This window comes from Arthrobotrys flagrans (genome assembly GCF_004000055.1).
Source record: "Arthrobotrys flagrans strain CBS H-5679 chromosome Unknown unitig_8, whole genome shotgun sequence".
In the NCBI taxonomy this organism is placed as follows: Eukaryota; Fungi; Ascomycota; class Orbiliomycetes; order Orbiliales; family Orbiliaceae; genus Arthrobotrys; species Arthrobotrys flagrans.
Genome location: NW_027137553.1, coordinates 3,466,595 through 3,484,698, shown reverse-complemented (window position 1 = coordinate 3,484,698; position 18,104 = coordinate 3,466,595). Strand labels below are relative to the sequence as shown.

The 18,104-nt window shown below is 45.2% G+C and overlaps 9 protein-coding genes across 10 annotated transcripts; 7 read left to right on the top strand and 2 right to left on the bottom strand.

Annotated features, from left to right (window-relative positions):
* Window positions 1–3,775: 3,775 nt before the first annotated feature.
* Window positions 3,776–4,744, top strand: DFL_007495 (uncharacterized protein; the record flags this gene model as incomplete). Of its 2 annotated transcripts, none has more annotated exons than XM_067637086.1 (2): window positions 3,776–3,786; window positions 3,886–4,744. In XM_067637086.1, the coding sequence occupies 2 exons, from the start codon at window positions 3,776–3,778 to the stop codon at window positions 4,742–4,744; spliced, it is 870 nt and encodes a 289-aa protein (XP_067488638.1). The 2 variants fall into 2 exon arrangements, with proteins under 2 accessions (XP_067488638.1, XP_067488637.1); XM_067637085.1 differs by lacking the exon at window positions 3,776–3,786 and adding an exon at window positions 3,789–3,817.
* Window positions 4,745–5,084: 340 nt separating this feature from the next.
* Window positions 5,085–5,805, bottom strand: DFL_007494 (uncharacterized protein; the record flags this gene model as incomplete). The annotated part of the gene is made up of 2 exons (XM_067637084.1): window positions 5,085–5,415; window positions 5,504–5,805. The coding sequence occupies 2 exons, from the start codon at window positions 5,803–5,805 to the stop codon at window positions 5,085–5,087; spliced, it is 633 nt and encodes a 210-aa protein (XP_067488636.1).
* Window positions 5,806–6,440: 635 nt separating this feature from the next.
* DFL_007493 (uncharacterized protein) lies at window positions 6,441–7,998 on the top strand (the record flags this gene model as incomplete). The annotated part of the gene is made up of 5 exons (XM_067637083.1): window positions 6,441–6,763; window positions 6,903–7,377; window positions 7,447–7,675; window positions 7,735–7,842; window positions 7,904–7,998. 5 exons carry the CDS (start codon window positions 6,441–6,443, stop codon window positions 7,996–7,998), a joined length of 1,230 nt encoding a protein of 409 aa, XP_067488635.1.
* A 125-nt stretch (window positions 7,999–8,123) lies between these two features.
* On the bottom strand, window positions 8,124–8,646 carry DFL_007492 (uncharacterized protein; the record flags this gene model as incomplete). Its single annotated transcript, XM_067637082.1, has 2 exons — window positions 8,124–8,333; window positions 8,392–8,646. 2 exons carry the CDS (start codon window positions 8,644–8,646, stop codon window positions 8,124–8,126), a joined length of 465 nt encoding a protein of 154 aa, XP_067488634.1.
* A 1,487-nt stretch (window positions 8,647–10,133) lies between these two features.
* On the top strand, window positions 10,134–10,429 carry DFL_007491 (uncharacterized protein; the record flags this gene model as incomplete). The annotated part of the gene is made up of 2 exons (XM_067637081.1): window positions 10,134–10,309; window positions 10,384–10,429. 2 exons carry the CDS (start codon window positions 10,134–10,136, stop codon window positions 10,427–10,429), a joined length of 222 nt encoding a protein of 73 aa, XP_067488633.1.
* Window positions 10,430–10,472: 43 nt separating this feature from the next.
* Window positions 10,473–11,486, top strand: DFL_007490 (uncharacterized protein; the record flags this gene model as incomplete). Its single annotated transcript, XM_067637080.1, has 1 exon — window positions 10,473–11,486. The coding sequence occupies one exon, from the start codon at window positions 10,473–10,475 to the stop codon at window positions 11,484–11,486; it is 1,014 nt and encodes a 337-aa protein (XP_067488632.1).
* A 731-nt stretch (window positions 11,487–12,217) lies between these two features.
* On the top strand, window positions 12,218–12,780 carry DFL_007489 (uncharacterized protein; the record flags this gene model as incomplete). Its single annotated transcript, XM_067637078.1, has 2 exons — window positions 12,218–12,227; window positions 12,302–12,780. The coding sequence occupies 2 exons, from the start codon at window positions 12,218–12,220 to the stop codon at window positions 12,778–12,780; spliced, it is 489 nt and encodes a 162-aa protein (XP_067488631.1).
* Window positions 12,781–13,911: 1,131 nt separating this feature from the next.
* DFL_007488 (uncharacterized protein) lies at window positions 13,912–14,214 on the top strand (the record flags this gene model as incomplete). The annotated part of the gene is made up of 2 exons (XM_067637077.1): window positions 13,912–14,013; window positions 14,095–14,214. The coding sequence occupies 2 exons, from the start codon at window positions 13,912–13,914 to the stop codon at window positions 14,212–14,214; spliced, it is 222 nt and encodes a 73-aa protein (XP_067488630.1).
* Window positions 14,215–15,183: 969 nt separating this feature from the next.
* On the top strand, window positions 15,184–17,723 carry DFL_007487 (uncharacterized protein; the record flags this gene model as incomplete). Its single annotated transcript, XM_067637076.1, has 9 exons — window positions 15,184–16,020; window positions 16,076–16,111; window positions 16,168–16,378; window positions 16,432–16,481; window positions 16,542–16,723; window positions 16,780–16,935; window positions 16,991–17,088; window positions 17,149–17,222; window positions 17,286–17,723. The coding sequence occupies 9 exons, from the start codon at window positions 15,184–15,186 to the stop codon at window positions 17,721–17,723; spliced, it is 2,082 nt and encodes a 693-aa protein (XP_067488629.1).
* Between the last annotated feature and the right edge of the window lie 381 nt (window positions 17,724–18,104).

Below are 18,104 nucleotides of genomic sequence, written 5' to 3'. Positions count from 1 at the left end.
ATCTGCTGAACATTTATCTGCCATCTGTTTATCTGCTGGACATTTATCTGCCATCTATTAACTGTAAAAACCAGCGCGTTTTTCGGACCCAAAGTGGTCTCTTTTTGCAAAAATATCCTTTGGTTTTTGTCATATATCAGAAGTTCTCCGGGGTTGTTTGATTGTCGGCAGATCATGGGCGATCGGTAGATGAAGCTACAAGACGAATTACAAACCCCCGGAATTATGAAGATATCGATATAAGTACTGTGCCGGAGGAGGGGTGCTATTAATTTAGTATTAATACGCAATTTTTTTGCAACACCGGATTGATTTTCTATTGGAATGGTATTGGGATGGAAATTTCCTTGTATCTGGATTAGAAAAGGGTGGTGCCGCGCAGGAGACAAAGATTAGGATAGTATTCAAAAAAACCGTCCTTCCGGCACAGTACCTAAGTATAGAACTGGAAGATCTATCATATTTGCAGTGGAATGGTTGACAAGATGATCTGAAATGGAAGGCTCAGAGTCTGCGGATGAGGAGGCTATTGCGAACTTCATCTATAGGAGCATCACCACGCGATATGGAAGTCCAGTTTCTACTACGAGTGATTTGGGTCTAGGGTTTTGCAATGAAGTGATTGAGAACTATTGCAAAGTGATAAATACTTAGAAATTTAGTTCTACATAGCGGGTCCTTTTTCAAAACCGATGTCTTGGTCTTTGCGTAGGTGTTACACTAACAGGATCCATGCCGAGACTATATGGATTTCTTTCGTATATCGCTGGACGTCCTCGACGCTTGACCCGCTAATGCCCGTATTAGTGGTATTTCCGATTTCAAACCCTATATATGCTCGATTTTGGGTACAATATCGCCTACGACAGTAGGTTACGTGAGTTTAGCGCGGCTGCGCCACGTAAGACCATGGACTGCGATAAGCTGAAAGAACTGTAGTTCGAGTTCTGGAATGGTCGGATATTAGCTGCAAAAACTCCCGGTTTTTTGGACCTAACAAGAGGTTTTTTTTTTTTGCTAAATTAATTAATCCTTTGTTTTTGTCATTTATTCGAGCGTTTTCCCGGCGTTGCTGTGGGGAATGATGATAGTATTGGTCGTGGACCTAAAAGGGCTTAAAATACAGTTAATGCAACCGTGTGCCCGTTGCCTAAGTACTTAGGTAAGTGCCTAGGCAAGCAGTTAGGCCACTGGGTGGCTGCAATCAAGGTTATAAATGAGTCTCGTTCCAAGGGCCTACTTACCTTATAATGGGTATACAAATTGCACGATTCTGTGTTGAGGTTGTGTTAAAACCGGTCGTTACCTTAATCGTGATGTTAGTCAGCCGGATTCTGTAGGTACATTGCCGACATGCGGATGAGTACATGTCAATTCTGAGGATATGGTCGAGTTTTCCCATCAGTTCGGTGTAAATTTAATTAAAGCCAGATGTTGGATATTATCTGTTCTATATAAACCCTACATTTTCGGTGAAACGATACCTATAGTGATAGGTTGCGTGAGTTCAGCGAAGCTGCGCTACGTACGTTCAGAACCTGGAATATTGAAATATTGAAATGCTAGAATATTGAAGTACCAGATGGTTTAGAGTTCGATTTTGGAAATCGTCGCTGCAAAAACTACGAATTGTTTTTCGGACCCCAAAAGAGGGGTCTCTTTTTTGCCAAATAAATTAATCTTTTTGATACATTACACCCGAGGTTTCGGTGTTGTCTGAGCGAATCACGATATCAATTGTGGATCACAAAGGGTGCTAGCTGCACGCTATACTGGAAAATGTTATAAACTAGCCCCAAACCTTCAGAACAGATATCAAGACAGTAGTTTAGCCTGTTTAGCCAGGTACCAAGCAAGGTTAAGGCCTCACTTGGCTATTCCTTAAGTGCTTGTGAATATAGTCGTTCCGAGATTGCATCGACTGTACTGTATATAACGGGTGTATAAATCACACAATCTTGAAGTTGGATAGTAAATCGGTTAACGACCGTTAGCTTAATCGTGCTTTTGGTCAGCCAGCCGCGGATTTCGTACAAGCCAGGCCAACATGTCGAGTCCAGTCAGCAAGACTGCAACGATTCATCTATCCGCATAATCCCACGGTGACAAGGCTGAATTAACCTAGCATACGGGATTTCAATTTTATCTTCACCTTTAAGTCTTTGGAGCTTATAGCGGGTACTCGCTTTTTTGGAGGCCTAGATATATTTTTAAATATATTCCGTTCGCTGCATGTGAAGTTCGGAATACGACGCTATACGCCCCATGTTCGCATTCAGCTATGGATATTCAGCCTCTTCGCTTTCGGGTCCGGACTGATATATAAGCATGTTCGAATGTCCACATGCTCAGAATTAAAATACTTTTCATATCTACCTTGCCTACCATACCTTCACCATGGACTTGAAAGCCAGGTAACTTAGTAGAATTTATATGTCGAATGCTGCTTCCTATTTAGTCTGACCTCACTGAATATAGTCTCGAGACCCTTCCCTTAGAGCTCAAGGAGCAAATCTTCGAATACATCGTCTCCCCAGGTCCCAGGGTCAACATAATAATCAGAGACACAACCGCTCTCGAAGAAGAAGACCACTTCAACATTCTCCCCAAAAACCCACCTCATAATTTCGCCCGTCGCAAATGCAATCCCAACCATAAAGCACCCTTACCTTCAATCTCTCGTCGCCGCGAATGTTTCAATAAAAATTACAGCTCCCCCGGAAAGCAAGTATTCGGACAGCGTACGTTCGGTTTATCGGTAATATATCAATTATCGCCGATTCCAGCGAATTTATTATGTCTGTCAAAGTCGCTACAGGTAGTCATATCAAACCTCTGGGCAAGATTATGCAGACCTGTCAAAGAAATCCTCAACAAATATATCATCCTCCAAGGAAAATACAACATTCGACCCTGCGGTTCCTACCAAATAATATGGTACACCGACTTCTTAACCGGAAACTACACTCCAGAAGTCGATGATTTATTTCGGAATAAATGCAGATTCATTTTTGATTTAGACATCACCCGCAGCCTTCACGCCACATGGAGCACCATGTGGCCCGAAATAAGAGAGAGGGTATGTAATATTGTATTTTCTCAAGAGATGGCACCAGACCCAGAGGCGGTTACAGGCGCATTTCCGAATTTAAATACCGTGGGGGTGATGATGGGGGATAACCGACAGATCCCGGAGTGGGCATTTCGTCTTCTTACCAATAGACGTAAAAGAGATATAGAGGATTGGATTCGACTGGAATTACTCGAGACCGGGCATAACTTGCAGGTTGAAGGGAATGGGAAAAGGATGCCTCCGGTATTTGATCCGGTCACAACGGGACCCGAGGGGGCTCCAATACGGTATCAAATTCCTAAGAAGGGGTATGGTTTTAAGTATGAGCTATATCGGATGCCACGGGAAGAAACTCATGATCGTGGGCGGTATATTTTTAATAGTTTTCATAAAGATGGGGATTGTTATTATCAGGGAAGAAGAACTGCTGAGGAGGCGGTGTATGTAGTTGAGCTGTTGAGCAAGAGTTTGAGAAGATACTGAGGCTGAAGCAGCTGGACCCTCAGGGCTTGGCATGCAGTGAGCAGCCAGCAGCTCGAACGGTGGCTTGATCATAATAATATTACCATATGTTATATTTAAGTAACTAGAAATGTCACAACCCTAGTTTCGCAATATATTCGAGTATCGAATGCTGGATTGTTGCTTCAACTTCGAAAAGCCAGATCACTGATCTAGATCCTTCCCTTACCTAGGCCCACGATGAGTTCACGGTATGGTTTATCCCGCCAATTACAATTACTTGTACGCGTCACAAAGACTCTAGCAGAAATTATTTTAAATGCAGATACTAACAAATACCCCTCGATAAGGCTCCTTTCACTACCTAAAGAGCTACGAGAAGAGATATTCAGCCATGCCCTCCAACCCACCGTCTGTTTCTACTTTCGGGACAACGAGCTCTATTACTATTACCGCAACGAAGATGATGACGAAGAGCCCAGGATATTACTATCCTATGAAATCGGTCCAATCCCACGATCCCTCCTTCTAATCCACCCAACAATCACAGACGACGTCAGATATATCGACGCCAGACTTCGTCGGCGAATTTCCAAAACCATCGAAGAAGCAATCCAAGTCCCCGATGAAGATGAAAATATATTCTTGGATAGATTCGTCCCAGAACCTTCTTCGGAATTCCTTGAAATCGCCAGGAACGGGAGGTTTATATTGGATGTCTTGGCCCGTCATGCAATTGATGCGCTCGATTTGATAGCTCTATCTCCGATTCTTGCCCGGAATATCACTTACATCGGCTTCCATGGGTTCAACGAGCCGGTTATGAATAGCCTGTTTAAGTACTGTTCTGCAGTTGAGACGTTGGCTTTATTTTGTTTCCCGACATCCCTTAATCGATGGATATCAACACAATCCTTCTTATCGAAGTATGCTAATTACGGGGGTAGGGCGGGCGATCACAAGATATTTTCAAGGCTGGAGTATATTGTTGAAGACAGCGATCCCGATAAAACACCAGGTGCCATTGCAAAACTACCGGATCATGAAACTACTATGAGGCCAACGTGCAAGCGAAGACAAATGGACACCCATGAGTTGGATGAACGAGGCCGCGCTGTTTTTTTTCTCATTCAAGGGCATGATGAGAAGAAGTGCTGCATTGAAAATACTGTTATCACGTACGAATTCACGGAGCCGCCTCTACTCTGAGATCTCAATATATCAATCATATATATGGGGTTCTCATTCCTTTTTTTCGTCTATTCCAGTTGTATATCTAACTAAGGAAAGAAGGAAATAAAAGAGTGAGAGAGAGAAAACGGAAATCGCAATCGTTATTTTAGTACAATGAAAACCAGCGAAAAAAAGGAAATCGGGGAAATATAAACAACGGGCAGGAGCCAATATCGAAAAATACCAATGGAACGCTCCCAACTAGGCTTCTAGCCATACCATGTTTTGACTGTACAACGGATTTTCGCCTCTTATAAAACCATCCTCACCACCATCAACCACACTATACAAAACACCCTTGCGGTAATTTTTTTATCTATTGCCCGGTTCCGTATATACCACCTCTTTCGATGACCTTCTTCGCCTCCGCTAACGCCCACTTCTTCCTCCTTTCCAAATCAATATCGCCTGAATCCTCCTCCTTTTCCAATGACATTATAGCAACTTTCAATTGCTCGACGACTTTAGCATCCAATTCCTCGTTCGACAAGGTTTTCTCGTCGTATGCCAATGGGATATCGCCTCGAGACTTCAATATGGCGTTTTGGATCGTGTACATCGAATTCGCAGTTTGTCCGGACGGTGGTGGCAAGATCCCTTCCTTCTCTAGTCTCCTTCGCGCCTCTTCCAATGCCCACGTTTGGATTCTACAGAGATATCAACACATGTTAGCCTATAATTCATTTATATACCAATTACATCGACCGGACGGAAGGAAGGAGGCAAAAAACGTACGAAGTATCAGGTTTATACGCTAGCGCCACACTAAACGCCGCAAGAGACCCGAAGAACCCGTACCACATGATCTTTTCCCATCCTTCATTCGGCCGTGTCTCCCCTGGAGGAACACCTAGAAACCATCCCGAAGGTTCGTCGTATGGTTCTTCATGATGGTCGTGATGGTCGTCATGGCTATGAGAGGTCGAAGCAAGACTCCTGATCGCCGGTCGAGGTAGGGTATTTGGAGATCGGATGAGAGAAGCACTGGCGGAGGAGAGCGGAGAACGACGAATGGGGAGGGGTATCCGAGGAGGCATTGTGTAAGTTTGTCTGCGGGTATCGTAAAGTAAAAGAGTCTTCAAGTGGACGGAAGGGAAGTAGCTAGGTAATCGGAGCTACTCGTGGCGGGGAGGCGAGGAGGGTTACGTCGCGAGTTAATTTTGGAGGTGCATATGGCGATATGTCTGCGGGTAATCTGGAGCTGAAAGGTTTCTTGAAATCCGCTTGACGTTGTTGGTTCGGTTATTCTCATCGGCTGGTAAAAGATGGCAGCTTTAGCCGGGTCTTATCGGCGAAATGTCATCCGCCACTTCAACTTTTTAATATTTTACACCATTTTTAATTAGCTGCAGTGCTTAGCTAATATGCAAGAACTATAGCTTCAATCACAAGTCAGGGTATCAATATGTCCGCGGAAAGACCGTAGTGCCGTACATTGAGTCAGCAGTCACTCTCACCTGCGTCTGCGTGTAACGTTAATTCTATAGAGCTTGGCTATCTATTCGATTGCCTCTTCATTCTATTCCTAATCCGAAACAATAATGCTACTGGTCTTATTAATCAGCCATCCTAGTCAATTGGGCTCTTTAAAACGGATTCACTTTTCGACGGAGCAATCGAATTTAAACCTCGAATTCAATTGAATTTACACTCAAAAAAAGCCCCCCTCAAAATGGCATCCCACCTGCCCCGCCTTGAAAATCTGGATTCCATTTCCGATATCTACAAAGATCACGCCTTTTTGATCAATTCCGCAGTTGGTTATGCTGTCGCCTTACTTTCGATTGTCTACTTTTGCAGGGAATACCTTCCCATTTCGATCCGTCGGAAACCAGCGTTTGGTTTCCCGCGAACAGTCAGCAATATTAGCGACGAATTTCAATATTCGAAGGACCAAGAGACAGGACAGGATTTTAGAGTGAAAAGTCTATGGATATATCCTATTAAAGGATGTAGAGGTATTGAAGTTGCGTCTTCGAAAATATGTCACACGGGGTAAGAAATTCCATTAACTAACTCCGTAGGGGTTTCTTTGCTATCTTTTGAATCCGAAACCCTGTAAATACAGTATCTCGGACTTCTTGATGAGTTTTCGTCATAACTGACCGTTTGAGTCGATACTGTTGCACAACAGTCTGCAGTATGACCGCCAGTTGATGTTTGCCAGCTGCAGCCCTGGCACCGGAGCCTGGGTATTCGCATCCCAACGAGGATTTCCCAAGATGGCCTTAATCCACACATCGATAGACCCAGCAAGTAATACTCTTACAATTTCCTATCCAGCCAAGCCCAAATTCCCAGCATCTCTCATCTACGGAAACGAATTTCGAAAAAGTTTTACAGTTCCTTTGAACGTTAATATCTTGCCTGAAGATAAATTGGCAAAGTATCCGGTTACGAAAGTGGAGATTTGGAGACAGGAGTCGGTTGGGTATGATTTGAGTGCGCATGTTCCGCAAGAAATTAAAGATGTTATCTTCAGCAAGGGTCATACAAAGGTGGATGTCGGGTTGTTCGCGGTTGTAGATGGGAGAAATCGAGGTATCAGGCATATGGGACCTCCCGTTGAAGTACTCGGAAGACCGAATACAATCGGATTTGCGGACTTTGTAAGTTCGACAATCCTAGTATTTCGTCGTAGTAATTTATTTTTCGGAATTAGACTAACACAGCTATAGGCTCCAATCCACATCCTTGGCCTAGCGAGTGTCCGAGAGTTCAACGAACTAGTAAAAGGCGAAATCCCGAATCTATCCGCCAGGAGGTTCCGGCCGAATATAATCGTCGGCGGCTCTCCTTCGTACGATGAAGACAATTGGCAGACGGTCAGGATAGGTAACGAAGATTATCACGTCATGTCAAGAACCCCGAGGTGCAAGGTTCCCAATAATGATCCAGACACCGGTGGTAAGCTTCCGATAACCTTATAAAGGGTTTCTCTATTATTCTAATATCTAGCTGTGAAGAGCGAAATCGCAATGAACCCGATGTAACAATCCGTGGTCAGCGCAACATCGACCCCGGTGCTCCGCTTCTAGGATGCATGGGGATGCATATGGTTCCGTTTGAGAAAGGTAATTATTACTAAATTCTCCTCCAGTACTCATGGGCTAACGATCTTTTACTTCAATATAGAAGGCAGCATAAACGTCGGCGATAAGATTGAAGTTAAGTTGCGAACACCAGATCACAAATGGGGCAGAAATCTCTGGACTCGAATCGAGGGTTGAATCGCCAACTCTACTATCGAAATGTCATGGTTTGTTCCCATTTCCTCTATCTTTTCTTTCCCACAAACATCCTCATCAGCACTTTCGCAACTAAACCTTTTAGTAACGTACGCACATATCATTCTCTAGCTAGGCATATCGTACTTTCCAAATGTAATTCTACCTTCAATCCCAGACTTTTCGAAGACTTCCGTCATTGCCACTTTATCCGACTCGTCGGTGACGGGAATGTTTCTTCTGACGGTATCTATAGTACTTTCGGGGTCCCAATTGAATAAGATTTTTGTCTCAGGAGACTTAACCCTAATGCAATTGATCATATCCTCAAGCCAGTGCTGCCAAAAAAAAACATCATTAGTTATAACCCACCTTAGTTAGGTATCCATTACTTACCGTCAACTTCTGATTCCCCCTAACACCCCATCCAATAATCACAGCATCCCACTTCTGATCCAACAGTTTATCTTCAAACACCTCAAGTCCTTGTTCCGGCGCGATGAAGTATCCGATTGCATCGTACCCCTCTTGAAGGAGTATCCCCACCGCGTTTTCCAACCCGGTTTTTACCCTTTCTGGCGGCCAGCCCCAGGAAGGGAGGGTATGGTGGTTATATGGGAGACCTGTGAAGAATACTTTTTGAGGGGCCATGATAGGGATTGACTTTTGAAGAGGTGAACGATAAAGGTTGAAGATGGGGAATAATTTTTATAATTACGGCTGAGAGAATGGTATGGCGTTAGTCCCAATATGACTAACGGAAGAGAGATCCGGATAGGGTATATCCAATTGGACCTAAATTTCATCCTGCATCGAGGTCTGAAATTAGATTTGTTAGATCGTCGAGATGCATGAATTTAGTCGGTTCGGGGGTCTCTACGCAGCCAATGACCAATAACTGCGAAGATACAAAACGACCATGTGACTAAGTAATTGAGTGGGCCATAGGGAAGAGTACTGGCTCTTCCTCATTGGTCTAAATTTTCAATATCATTACTCGATTCCTTCGAATCGCACAGCAAGCTGTGTTGAAGATGGGCCCGGTCCATCCTTCGCAAAGCTGGGTTCTGCGGGGTAGTTGTGGTGGGGCACATAGTCTGTACCTTAGTCACCCGAAGCCATGTATTTAGCAAACAATTGCGCAGGCGGCCCCGACAGGGAGAGAAATCAAGAATCAACCGTATGAACATAAGCACCACAAACTATACTTTCCGAGTAATCGATGCGTAAGTTATGCTTATCAATGCCATTAACTGATCTCAAGCCGACGTCCATGGGCCCAATTTAATTTGCCGACGAAATACTCAACACTGGCTGTTTTTTGCACAGGAGCCGTAGCTCGTAGCCATAGATAACCACGATCCAACCTTCGGAACTTGACAACCTCAACCCAAAAATATAATTTTTATTTATTTATTTATTTTTCTTTTATTTTTTATTTTTTATTTTTTTTTTAAAAAAAAGCACCTTGATTCTCTAGACATTTAGAGAGATTCCTAAAGCTCGAGATGGGAAGTTTTTAGTTTTCTAATCGAAATTTGAAAAGTCAACAGCAGCCAGTAGAGTACCGCATGACCCAGATAGTTCGATAGAAACCCGCTTCCCAATAATACCTCTCATAGATCCTTCCGATGAATGCCATGTTAACTTCGGGGGGCCAATTGGTGAACCGTACTAACCTAAATGGCCGGAGGGGAGATCAACAGAGCATATGATTCTTTATAATGTAAACTCCAGCGACCTTGTTTATGGTATTAATAACTACGATGGCTGTTGCGAACTGAATACATACCGCTCGAGTCGATATTTAAGCGGTTTACTTAGTACATTAAAATATAAATATAAATCGCAGGTCTACTCAAGCACATGATAGAAAGCTCTACATGATCAAAGTTGTATTAGTACCGTTTCAAATGTGGCTTATACAAAAACATTAGTCTCGAATTCATGTCTTGAGACTAGCCAAAATACAACAGAGAAGTGAGTTGCGGCGACATCCCCGTTTGACCCGCCAAGACCTTCTGTTCCAGCACAGCGGACGATCGATTGGCATGACAACGCAGAGTTGACACACACACAGCAGGCACAGCGGCTGCCAGCGCTGGAGCTGGAATATATATGACGACAGCGAAGAAGGAATGCTACATTCCAAGGATCCCACCTTATCTTTTCTTGCTAACTTGCGATGCCCTATTTTGCTCCTCCAAACTGAAAATATCATAGCGTCGTCGGTTCTTTCCTTTCCTGTTGCTACTGTCAATCACTGTGCTGCTTCATACAGTCTTGAGGCTGGTTACATTGCATCGCCTGGCTGGTAGGTATCCCATCCGCATATGCACGGTGCCCGAAGGATTGTGCTCCTCACGTCTAACATCACTTCCTTTTCAGGTCTCCTACGCTTTTATCGCTAGAATTTAGATTCCCCTCAATATAAATCGCTTCGATCCTCGATACGATCTGCTGTAAGCTTCATCACCATGAGATCTTTATCTCGGGCTGCTCGGATTGCTTCAGTCCTCTCGGTTGCGGCTCTCGTTAGGGCTGAAAAGTTGTCGGAAAGAGAAACTTCGCCCTTCTTCCCGGCAATCGCGGCTCCAAATTCCCCAAACCAAATCTTCCGTCGTCAAAATAACGGAAACTGTCCTCAAAACACAAATTCATGCGCTTCGATCTCATACCCAGCTTTCTGCTGCCCCGATGCGGCTAACTGCGCAATCGATAATGGTGGCCATATCGCTTGCTGCCCGAAGGGAATTTACTGTGTTGGAACGGTCGCTGGAGAAGGCGACTGCAATTCAGGCTACTATGGCTGCCCGGACGACCTGTTCCAAGGAGGGTGCTGTCTCTCCAACTATGAATACTGTGCCAAAAACCGCTGTATAGGTGCCAACGAGGGGGTCGCTTCGGTAGTGTCAGTCGTTCCAGGACTTTTCGTATCAGCAGCGGACAATGGTGTCGCTGTTTATAGAACGGCCACGGACGAAGCTGGAGAAAGGGTTACGGTCTTGATTGGAGATGCAGGGGCCGTATATTCGAGCTATGTCGCCGATCCAGCTGCTGCCGCTTCGTCTTGGGTCGGATCGGTTTATACTCATATATCGGATGTGGTTACATCCGGTTTTCCAATACCCACAATCGGAGACGACATAAATTCCGTTATTACCAGCCAGTATTCGGATTTTAGGAGTGATCTGGGAGGCTGGTACACCAGTTTTACGTCGAGATATGGCCAAGGATATACCAGCTTCTTGAATGATGCGGGACAGTATGTGACGACGATCGACACTATTATCAATGGAGTTGCTACCCAAACGGCTGTGACAGTCCAGTTCCCGGCCTTTGTACAGGCACAACCAACGGGCAACGCTGCGGTTAGGAGCGTCAAGGTAGGATTTGGAGGCGAGATGATGACGACGAGAGGGTCTATGTTGATGCTGTGGGTATGGGCAATCGGGTTGGGTATGTTTACCGCGGTTGTTGGTTGGCTGTGATCATACATATATGAGAGTTCTTAGATTTAATGTGCTTCCTCTGTGGCCTCGTACCCAGGTTGCCCACCCTTTATTATTCCCTGTATCATGATTTTCTTACCATTTCTCCTGTTCCATAGCTTGATTTTTGATTTCCACGCGTACTACGATTTAGCATGTCATGATACCACTTGTCAGCACTTTTTCTGCCCCTCCCCTGTTCCTTCATGCCTGCTTCCTGGATTGATACACAATGACGAAGCGACACTGTAATTACATACACGATGCATATGCAGATGTTCTATAACAACCTCATACTTCACTCTAGACTACAGGAGTTTAAATCACTCAAACCGAGGCAGATTAGCCTAGCCGCTAACTCTGCCATTAAAACTGCGCGGACGACATCATCGGCCGATGACATCTCAATGGCAACAAAAGGTGTTGCGCTCCGAGACATGATCGCCTTCTGCAACCCAACAAGCCTGTTCTTGTTTCTACGACTGTCACGTGCGCTGCGTAGACGTTATAATTAGCGGGTCGGGACCACGGAAGGTATCAGTGACATCTTCTCGATCAAGTGCCCCTAGAACCACAGGTCATCCACGCAGGTTTCACTCGCCTATACCACCGCGGGTCGAGTCGAGAGCAAGCCGTGTGCTTGGAGTTACATTACCCATTTGTTTTCAGTTTATCGATATCAATCAAAGAGGGTATACGGTACCGAGAATTGAAAGCCTGGGGATATCGATATGGTAGACGGTTGGTTTTTCCTCAATATGTTTCTCATATATTATTTTTTCTCATTATATTTGCTAAAGAAAACCCCCTCGCAGTTAACGGCGGTTCCAAGCCTAAGAAGATCGTGAAGAAAAAGAAGGAAGTAGCAGACTCATGGGACGACGAGGTTTCCTCCGAAGATGAAGCTGCAGACGGTGTAGCCTCCGACCTACACGATCCCTCCTCTGTTTCTCCCGCCCCACCACCAGCTCCACCGGCGCCCACGCCTGCCGTCGCCACACCGTTCGTAGGAGACGGCAGCGGTTCAGGATCTTACTATGCCTACGACCCAGATACCCATTCAAGAGCAGGCGGTGGATACAGCGACGCCGGTTTCGAAGAACAACGGCAAGCTAAGACTGATGCTGTAGCCAGAAGGATGATCGCCAGTGCTTTGGGGGTAAGGAGCAGGAGCACAAAGGAGCAGAGAGAATACGACGCCAGTTTGAAGAAGAAGCATCAAGCAGAACGGGAGGAACAGAAACGACAGGAGCAGGAACGGGAGAAGGCAAAGGCGGCTATTTGGGATGACTAAGTTTGCTGTCATCAAGGGACTATGGGCATGGTCAATCGATTGGGTATCCTTTGATTCTTTCGTCGTCTTGCTTGTACACGTAAGACATTTCCATACCATGGGAGAATAGGCTCCGTGTTCTCCTTCGGGGTAACTTATCCGATGTCCTCTGCTTTCCTTTTTGTGGGGTTTGAAATGTCTACGTCTACCTTGTAAAAAAAAATAATGGAAGAATTTTTATGGTAGGATGTAAATGCAAATTTCATAAAGAGGCTTATGGTGTCATATACGAGGTTCAAACCAGGCCTCCAAAGAGGCCAGAACCTCACCTTCCTGGTAATTAACGCAGGTTAAATCCTTACAACTAGACCTTGAATTCTCAGAGCGAAGCTTTACCAACAATCTGCATCCGTCTGACAGGTATACAACACCAATATATACAGTGAAGTTAAAGTTCTATCCCCGGCGCCCCGGCTATACACAAGCACCTAATCCTAGGCTCCGGCAGTTGGATTCTGCCTGCCAACCGTAATCGGACGACATGTCCCATTGTTCTCGTGCACAAACCCCGGACCCGTCCATATATGTCATGAGTCGCGGACCATGGATCACGGTTCCTTTAACGTTAAGCTTAAGGCCGAGCCATTGGCGATCGAGTAGTGTACCTCATAATTTTTCACTTTCAACGGGTTTTCAAATTTCTGGAGCCCTTCATAAACCCAGAAAACGGTCTGACGGATTGACAAGGTCCGGGTCATCTTATCTTCTCAAGACGCACCGGTGTCTCTTTGGCGGATCTGTTCGGGGTTTTTTTTGTAATTAGCCTAGGCGGTATATCTTCCCGAAGCCTGGATATGGGCTTGATAGATTTTGGGTAGCTATAGTGGATTGGAGCTCCAGCCCTGTAAGTCCTGGCTCGACAAGCTTTGACGCGCCGAGATCGATAACTACACAGTAGCTCTTACTTCATAGAATGGATGATGACAATGCCATTGAATAAATATAAATAGAGGAGATGATCTCTTTATCATCAGGGAATTTTATCAGCCTTCTCACCAGATCATAGAACATTTCCTAAAAAATCTTCAACCAAGACCAATTTTTATATCAAAATTTTTTCAATTGATCCAATTCCCTTCCTCTATCTCAAAAATGCAGATCAAAGCCGCTATCATCACCTCCATCCTCTTGGCCGTCGCCTCAGCGACTCCAACTCCAATTACCAAGAGAGCTGTTGCTGAAAAATGGGCTCAGGTAGGAAAATGTCATGGTTCAAGATATTCCCTTGGATTCAAGCCTGTGAATGAATCGCTAACTGAAATGTTTATAATTTAGTGTGCCGGAAAGGACTGGACTGGGCCAACCGAATGCCCTGAGAAGTGGCACTGCGAGATCTTCAGCTACGGATCTGGTTTCTGCTACCCAAATCCTACTCAAACCCCGGTTCACGAGTAAAAGGTCCGGTACTAGCGGGGCCTAAAGATGATTCGGGGTATGGTTATATCAGGCGGGTTATCGCGAATCGCGAATGGGTTCAAGTGGACCTAAGGAGAGATCGAGAGTCTGTGTATTATCAAGTTTTTTACTTGAGGTTTCTTGCAACCATCTATGTATATATTGACTACCAGTCCGAAAATACCCAGCATCGAATCCGAAAAATACCTACTTATATCGATGGAAACTTTAGTCTAGACGCGAGATGAAACCTGTTATTCGATGAAATTTCTAATCATAACACACGTTGTACCTCATTTCATATTTGATGTTGCTGCAACTAAGCAATCGGTTTCTAGATTTAAATTTTCAGAACGTAGACGAGAAATTTTAAATTTCCACGGAAGGATTCGTTATTAAAGACGTCCGTAAAGTGTGAATGTTACTCGCGTTGGATTTGTTGGATAAAGTTTACCTACTGCGCGCCATACTTTGCGATGTTACTCCGAGCTCTCAAGGACCCACTGTATTGTCATACTAACCAACCCCGCGAAGTTATGTATGACCTGAGCGATATCCACTTTTATATCTCGCGGATATCAAAGCGTGTGGTTGGGAGCTGCCATACTAAGAAGGTGTCGTTGGACTGAAATGGTGCAAGCAGGCTAGCTGCGGCAACGCGACGGCCTAAGCTTAAGCCGCCCGCCCCGCCCCACCGCACACAAAAAACCACGCCTGGAAATCCTCGTCGGCGCAGCCCGTCGACACGTGCATGCATTGTACCATACTTTGTACCGTAACGTAACGCCAATCCGAATAGACAGGCGTTAAATGCACGTTTTCGCCCGCTGTGTGGCCGGCACACTAGTATTTAATACCAAGCCAAGTACCCTCTTACGCCTCCCCAGGATTTCGCGATTCCAACCTGTACCCCACAATCTTAATCTACATCTACTTCAGACAAGCACCACCCGTTTTCGATATTCCACCATGCCGGAGGTACCATCTCATCTCCTAGCTGACGAGAAGGCACCCGTGTGCCGTCTGGAAATTCAGCCACACTTCGACAATCTTTCTGCCAAAGAGAAGCTTTATGCGCATCATATCTCCAAGGCTTCGTTCGCGGGTACCCGTGTCGTTCTTCGTCAGGTTTCACCGGAATCCGAACCACTATTCGATTTGATCCTTACCATTGCCCGTCATGTCGGAAACGACTTTTCTAAGATCGTAGGGGCAACCAGCGTTACCGAGGATGAAAAGAACAAATTCGTCGAGTTCGGCGCCCAGGTTCTCGCGAACTTGGGTAACTATAAGAGCTTTGGTGACCAGAAGTTCGTTCCCAGAATTCCAGAGGAAACATTCACAAAGATTGCCAGCATTACACCTGAGGCAGCAAAGATCTGGGAGGGAATCAAGAGCCAGGTCTATAAGATCCATCCGGAGGGAATTACTCTGTTGGGATACCCACCGGAGCATCTAAGCGCTTACTACCCGGATTCGCCAAATATTACCAAGGCGGATATTGAGGCTTGCGGTGAGACCTTTGTTGCCAATGGGGTCTTGGTTGAACATACAAGATTAAAGCAACTTGAAGATGGAAGCTTCGAAATGCTAGTTGCTAGCGAGAAGGTTGGCGAGGGGAGCACGTACGAGACCAAGGGCGGTAAAAAGATCAGAACCGTCTACGGAGACCACTCAGAAGAGATGAAAATTATGGCCGATGAACTGGACGGCGCCAGGAAGGCAGCATTGAATGAGACACAGGAGAAGATGATGGAAGAGTATGTCAAGAGTTTTAGAGAGGGTAGTCTTGAAGCTCACAAGGAGGTAAGACCCTGACGGCCATTGTACAAGTCGCATCTTTCTGACATGGAAATTATAGAGCCAAAGGTACTGGATCAAGGATATCGGCCCAACCGTAAGCACCCCCGTGACAAATATTCAATTTAAAATACGCTACTAACCTTGACATAGATCGAAACCAATATCGGATTCATTGAGACCTACCGTGATCCAGCCGGCACCAAGGCTTACTTTGAGGGTTGGGTTGCCGTTGTGAACAAGGAAAGAACAAAGGTTTTCGGCAAACTAGTCGAACGAGCTGGTGATTTTATTCCAAAACTCCCATGGTCTAAAGATTTTGAGAAGGACAAGTTCCAGAAGCCAGACTTCACAAGCTTGGAAGGTAAGTTGTTTACTTAATTAAGCAAGTTAGTAATATTCTAACAATCCCGATAGTCTTGACCTTCAACAGCGATGGTATCCCCGCTGGTATCAACATTCCCAATGTATGGCCCCCATGCAAGTTTTCTAAATAACGGGAACATATAGTTCTAACATTGGCATAGTACGATGATATCCGAATGACTCTCGGTTTCAAGAACGTCTCGCTCGGAAACGTCCTTAGCGCTAAATCTCCATCCGAGAAGGTTACATTTATCGATGAGAAGGACTTGCCATTGTTTGAGAGACTGAGAGGCCCAGCCTTCGAGCTCCAAGTCGGCCTCCACGAACTGTTAGGACATGGAAGGTACGCACCCCACGCTTTGTGACGAAGCATCATTCTTGAGGTTAATGAATCGATAGTGGTAAACTGCTCCAAGAAACCGAAAAGGGAGTTTACAACTTCGACAAAGAGAACCCACCAGTCAGCCCGCTCACTGGCAAGCCTGTTTCAACCTACTACAAGGTCGGCGAAACCTGGGGTTCCGTTTTCGGCGCTACTGCTGCTAGTTATGAAGAGTATGCGAATTTATATCTATTACATATACAATCCTCGAAACTTACGTTCTCTTAGGTGCCGAGCCGAATGTGTGGCAATGTATCTCTGCCCTGACCGGGAGATCCTCGAGGTTTTCGGCCATACCGATGATACTGAAGCATCTGCTGAAGATGGTAAGGTTCCTCGCATAAAATTGCATCTTGTAGAGAAGTTTAACTGACTGAAACCCGTAGTTCTATACATTTCTTACCTCCAGATGGCTCGAGCTGGTCTCCTTGCCCTCGAATTCTGGGACCCCAAGACTAAGGCAAGAAACAAATTTTGTCAATCACACAATATATACATCTATTAACGGTCTATCTCACTACAGAAATGGGGACAGGCACACATGCGTGCCCGCTACTCCATTCTCCAATGCTTCCTCTCCGCACCAGACAACTTCGTCAGCCTCGACTCTACAGCTGAGGACCACTCCGACCTAACCATCCACCTCGATCGCTCCAAGATCCGTTCTCATGGTCTCAAGGCCGTCGAGAAGTATCTACAGGAACTCCACATCTACAAGGCATCTGCCGATGTCGAGGGCGGCGTTGCTCTCTACGACAAGATGACCAGTGTCAACGATACCATGGCACAATTCAGAGACGTCGTTATGTCCAAAAAGCAACCGAGAAAGCAGTTCGTACAAGCCAATACCACACTCAACGGAGATGAGGTTACAATCAAGGAATATGAGGCGACGCAGCAAGGATTGATTCAAAGTTGGTTAGATCGGGAGGATATTGTCGGAGCTGCTAAGAAATATTAGAAAAAGATTTTTCCAAATCAAAATGGATTATGCGTCTTAGATTTGGGAGGAACTTGAAACCAGGCAACGATCAATCGATCATCAGGAATTTCGCTACGCGGACCCGGATAGCATCGTGCGCCGCATGCGAACTTACAAAATTCCAAGCATTAGAATGTGTAATATCTCTACCAATACCATTTACATCCCCGGCCATCGTTGCTCTATCTTTGTTCCGCAAACGTGAAACGTAAAACCGAAAAGAAGATTCGATTACGAGGTACCGTACCTGCGACAGACTAGTAGTAGCATATATACCCCGAACGAGCCTTCTTAAAAACTCCAGCTGTAAATTTCACCACTATCCATTTACAATACCAAAAACCATTCCATCGGATCCAA